A 6,180-nucleotide genomic window follows, 5' to 3' on the forward strand; every position below is an offset into this window, starting at 1 on the left:
TTTCTTTGACAAATGTGCCTTCCACCACCTTACAGAGAGGAGACAAACTCTCAAGTTAGAAACTATAATGCTACAGCATCAAGAAATGCAAGAATCTTAAATGATAAATCACTGATGTCAGGCTGAGTTTATGATGACTGCCATATCGGCCAGCACAACATAAACAAAAAAAGTGGAAAACGCACTGATTCAGAGTACTGGAGGAACAGATATACCTTCATAGACATATTGTCTTGCACAGTATGATATAAAAAAGCCTGTGTCTAAAAACAAAAATAGTTACTACAGTGTATGAGAATGTAGCAAGGCTGTGTACCTTGTCCAGGATGTATTTGTTGAGGTAGGGCATGTATCCCTGGCTGGACACTGGACCGTCGTCATCGTCTCTGAAGTGCTCCTCGAGAGCCGCCGGATCATGTGGGATACCCAGAACTGTGTAAAGATTATGAGACAAGACCTGCAGAGCAACAGCACACATCTTAAACAATGATATTTGCCAATTGTCATATAAACACAAAACATTACAGGGGATTTCACTGATACTTTAAAGGTGCCCTAGAACTTTTTTTAAAAGATGTAATATAAGTCTAAGGTGTCCCCTGAATGTGTCTGTGAAGTTTCAGCTCAAAATACCCCATAGATTTTTTTTTTTAATTCATTTTTTTAACTGCCTATTTTGGGGCATAATTAGAAATGAGCCGATTCAGGGTGTGTGGCCCTTTAAATCTGGTGCTCCACGCCACAAGAGCTCGCGCTTGCCTTAAACAACATAAAAAAAAGTTCAAACAGCTAATATAACCCTCAAAATGGATCTTTACAAAGTGTTTGTCATGCAGCATGTCTAATCGCGTAAGTACAGTGTTTATTTTGATGTTTACATTGATTCTGAATGAGTTTGATAGTGCTCCGTGGCTAACGGCTAACGCTACACTGTTGGAGAGATTTATAAAGAATGAAGTTGTGTTTATGAATTATACAGACTGCAAGTGTTTAATAATGAAAATAGCGACAGCTCTTGTCTCTGTGAATACAGTAAGAAACGATGGTAACTTTAGCCACATTTAACAGTACATTAGCAACATGCTAACGAAACATTTATAAAGACAATTTACAAATATCACTAAAAATATCATGTTATCATGGATCATGTCAGTTATTATCGCTCCATCTGCCATTTTTTGCTATTGTTCTTGCTTGCTTACCTAGTCTGATGATTCAGCTGTGCACAGATCCAGACGTTCTGCCCTTGTCTAATGCCTTTCATAATGTTGGGAATATGGGCTGGCATATGCAAATATTGGGGACGTACACCGAACAGTCGGTGTTATGTTGAGTTTTGCCTGTTTTTCTGAGGTCTTTTAAACAAATGAGATTTATATAAGAAGGAGGAAACAATGGTGTTTGAGACTCACTATATGTCTTTTCCATGTACTGAACTCTTGTTATGTAACTATGCCGAGGTAAATTCAGTTTTTGAATCTAGGGCACCTTTAAAGGGGACCTATTATGCCCCTTTTCACAAGATATAATATAAGTCTCTGGTGTCCCAAGAAGTTTCAGCTCAAAATACCCCACAGATAATGTATTATAGCTTGTCAAATTTGTGAGCAAAATCACGCCATTTTTGTGTGTGTCCCTTTAAATGCAAATGAGCTGCTGCTCCCGGCCAGCTTTCCAAAAGAGAGCGGAGCTTTATCAGCTCACGCTTAGGTTGCTCAACAACAACAAAGCTTGAGAATCTCACGCAGCGAAAATGAGGATTGTCAGTTCAGCCTTGCATTGTTCAAACCGGAGTCGACACTGATGGAGAGACTCAGGGAGAAGTTACAACTTTTAGAATGCAGCTGGACGTTTTCTGAATGGTTAGTGGATACATTTATGTAGTTGTTGCGGAGTTGATTCAACTCATTGACTAGCATGTGCCGTCATGTTAATCTTTTGTGCAAATCCAGCGTTGAATTGACCCTCGTTTGTGAAGCAGTCCGACGTTAAATGATGGAATGGTAACAACACTCTACTACAACAACTCTTCCTCTTCTCTAGAGCAGCCCAACATGGCCTCACCCCCTTTGTTGTGTGTTCTCGGGACAGGGTTTATGTAAATTTTGGGGTTTGTGATGTCACCAACCCGGGAAGAAGCTTGTTATAGACCTTAAAAAGCAATTTCTGTAAAAGAAAATATCTCCCTTTGTATTGAAATTTGAGCGTCGTAACTTTGCGGATGTTGTTTATGCTCAAATAGCAACATTACACACTAATTAAAGTTTGAAAAGTGAAATCATAATCAAGGAACCCTTTAAGAACTACTAGAGACAACAACAGGCAAGATTTTGAAACAAATAATTTCTGTTAGATTCCGAAGCATCACTAAACCCTTCCGGCAACAGCAGGGCTACATTGCATTACTTCTCTAACTTTGCTCAGGAACTTCTCTAAATGTTTCTTTGAAAATGACAGAGATGACAGTGTGGACTAGAAATGAGTTGTTCAAACAGAGTCTGATCTTACAGCACACATCCGGTGACCACCGTTCTCAAATCTGAAGATTCAAAGTTGATCAGTTTGAGCCCATTTACCACTTCAGAACCACAATGCCCCATGGTCAGAGATGCCCTATGCTGGTCATCTTGAGATATGGACTGGACTAAACCTAATCATGGGACTAAACTTAAGCAACAATTTGTACATCCATGCAGAGGAGTCTGTACAAATGTAACAAGGTTTTCTGCAGTATAATATGCTTGATGAATACACAATTTTGCAAAACTAAACAAGAAAGCAGTGTGAAACCACAAACCCTATGAGATCAGGCAAAAGTTGCCCTTTAAAATGCATGAAAAAAAAAAAAATTGCATTTCCATAAAAATTCTATTTAAATCTATGAATACACAGACCCCTTAAGGTAGGCTGGTTTTATAAATGGGCATTTGTAAATGAAAACCTCTGACCCAGATATTCAGTAAGTTCACTATAGACCATGTGGCATATGATGATTTGCTCACACAGGAAACAGATCGCAAGTACTTAAAGCAAGTGAATAGCATATTTTAAGCAAAACACAGGAAGGAAAAAAATTATTTCAAGTACTTCATTGATCCTTTTTCTCACTTTCAGATCAAGGAATACATTTTTAAGACCTTGAGATCTAAAAGCAGTATGGAACCCCATTTTTTCAGCATCCTAAAGTTTAATCGTAGTGCATTAATGGATTTGCAGCTCACCTTTAGTTGTGACTTGGACACCTTTCCACTCTTCTCCACATCTAGAGCGGTGAAAGCGTACCAAATGGACTTGAGCAGTTCTGAGCGCAAGTCCATGACTGCAGCAATTTTACTCTCCGTTTTTCCTTTTTTCACTGCCTTCTCTTTTTCTCGCTCTGTCGTTCAAGGCCACCCACACCCACTGCACAAGTGTGCATCCTCCATCTGGCAAATGACACCCCCTGCTGGGCCAAAACTCAATCAAAAAGGAATAAAGATCATCAAATATTTTGATTCGAACAGAACAGAAGTCATCAAAACAAAAACAAAACAAAAAAATTGAGTATAAAAGTACTTTCTCATACAGAAATGGCACTTGCTATGGGGCAAGTCACGTCAAACTCATTTTAGATCTCGCAACTAACAAAGAGCCAAATCCCCTTTCTAAGTCAATATACAGTTCATCTCTGGGTCTATTTATAAGCACCGAAAGAAGAAGCACCCATCTGGCCCTATGATGCCAAGTAACTAACTCTTCTAAAATTCATTATAATAAAAAAAAAGAAAAAAAAAGGGGAACAAAAAAAGACAGAATACAAAAATAAATTACACTCTTAGATAGAGAAATGGTTCTGAATTTGATTAAGCCCCAAGTGAAAGCTGTTATCTTGCAACTTCTGAGCTCTGCAAACCCTCAGTCAGAAACTTTTTAATATTATTCATAGTAATATATATATATATATATATATATATATATATATATATATATATATATATATATATATATATATATATATATATATATATATATAAACTTTCTAGGTGAAAATAATGATACCAGTCAAGTTATTTCAGCTCAAAATCAACAGAAAAACAAAATAAAAATATAGCTGCGAGCAGCAAATACTGGGGTTCAAGCACTTAAAGGCTTTTAAGCACATAAAAAGGTATTAGATTTTTTTTATCAAGCATGTTAGCACTTAGATCATAGACAGAAAAGATCATTTACAACCAATACAGGCAATTTACTAAAGGAAAAAGTTAAAGGTTTTTTGACAGTTATAGCGCCACCTACTGCCCAATCGCCACATATATATATATATATATATATATATATATATATATATATATATATATATATATATATATATATATATATATATATATATATATATATATATATATATGAGAGCATAAAAAATTACCCATGAGCAACTTTGATTGGATTTTTTTTGTCACTTCCTATCAAAATTTTGACATTTGGGCATTAGAGTTTAGTTAACGAACTATGATTCCGAGATTCCAAAGCTGGTTTCGTCTTGATTGGATTAACAGTTTCGAAGATATTCATCTTTGCACAAACCATAAGCCGAAACCTAGTATGTTTGGTATCGTTGGACTCAACAAGTCTAAGAACATGACCCCCGGGAAAATAAGTAAACCACACCCAAAGTTATAAGCATTTGAAAATGTAATTTTACCACTAGGTTGTGCTGGTTCGAAACTTCTCATGCTCCTTCAGGGCATTGTGCCGATGACCCATACTGAGTTTCGTTCCGACCGGCCTCTGTTAACCTTGTCTAATAGGAGCTTAAATTTCATTGGCCAATGGCAGCCATGTTCGAGATACACCAGTGTCCTCATAGACTATCTTGCCCTCTTGGACCAAGACACTGCATGCCAATTTTTTAAGTCAATCGGACTAACGGTTGCATGGTTATAGAGTTTGGTGGAAATATCTCATTCCTTTCTAAAGTTATAGCCATTTTTGTAAAAGTTGCCCTGCCCATTTCAAACATTTCGGCGCCCCTTAGCGGCCGTTAATCAAAATTGCAACTCTCTTTTTTGATCAATTTTGATTTTCAGTCTCCAGAAAACATTTCTGCACTGGTTTGGTTCTGATCGGGTGAATAACCTAGGACTAGTTCGCAAAAGTAGGTTGTGGACAAAATTCAAAATTTTAATTTTTTTTTTTAAATTGGAGATATGGATTCCAACGATATAAGTCACTTGAGTCTGTGACAAAACACTCTAGGAGTTATGAGCAGATTCACGTTTGATTGCTGTAGCGCCAACTATTGGCCAATCAGGGTCATACCTAATCAGTCTCTCCCCAAAATTGAGACCTATCATCTGGCCATGTTTTAAGTCTCTAGGCCTTACGGTTTGGTCTGCACTATCAGTTTTACAGTCGAAGAAAAATAAGAAAAATGATTACAATAGGGTTTCAGCACTATGTGCTTGAACCCCTAATAAAATGAAGCTTACCGAGGACCATCTAGCAGTGTGACATTTTCAATTAAAAAAAAAACAAAGATTGAAATTCCTGTTATTTAAAGATTTAAATTAAATGTATGCATCAAGCATACCATATTTCAATTATATTGTTTTTTATTTTATAAAAAGATTATAAATTATTTTAATGATATACATATTAAAATTATGGTAACACTTTATTTTACAATGTCTTTGTTACATATCTTACATGTACTTACTATAGTAATCACAGTAAATTATTAATAATTACAAGCAACTAAACCCTAACCCTAATTATAGAGCAAGTACATGTTGTTAATTAATATTACTCAGTATTTATTTGTATAATAACTCTGTAACAAGGATAACACAATAAAGTGCAACAAAAATTATGAAAGAGAGAAAAAAAAAAGTACTAAAAAATATCAGAAAAATAATGTCACAATGAGGTGAAATATGACCCAGACACATGGTTCAACTTTCTTTGGTTGATATCTCACAAAAGATCTATCAGAGCAACTTTTATGTACATAAAAAGGCTGTTTTTCCCACCATAGTATCTATAGAATATAGAGCATCTACTATTAAAAAGTAACACCAAATGGACACACTTTATTTTAAGGTGACAGTTACATTGTACTTATTCAAATAAATACTAAGTAATATTAATAAACTATATGTACTTACTATAGAGTTACAGTTAGGGTTTGGTTTAGGGTTAGTT

General features: G+C 35.7%; 1 protein-coding gene across 1 annotated transcript in view; it reads right to left on the reverse strand.

The window, feature by feature from the left end:
- Positions 1-3,610, reverse strand: part of def6a (DEF6 guanine nucleotide exchange factor a) — a 14,135-nt gene extending 10,525 nt beyond the window's left edge. The window contains exons 1-3 of the mRNA XM_067394549.1: positions 3,222-3,610; positions 317-457; positions 1-28 (exon numbers count right to left, since the gene is read on the reverse strand). The exon at positions 1-28 is cut by the window's left edge and continues 152 nt beyond it. Coding sequence (XP_067250650.1) covers positions 1-28; positions 317-457; positions 3,222-3,317 — 265 coding nt within the window. The 5' untranslated portion in view covers positions 3,318-3,610. The remainder of the gene's footprint in view (positions 29-316; positions 458-3,221) is intronic.
- Positions 3,611-6,180: the final 2,570 nt, after the last annotated feature.

The sequence above is a fragment of the Chanodichthys erythropterus genome, chromosome 9 (genome assembly GCF_024489055.1).
Source record: "Chanodichthys erythropterus isolate Z2021 chromosome 9, ASM2448905v1, whole genome shotgun sequence".
Classification (NCBI taxonomy): Eukaryota; Metazoa; Chordata; class Actinopteri; order Cypriniformes; family Xenocyprididae; genus Chanodichthys; species Chanodichthys erythropterus.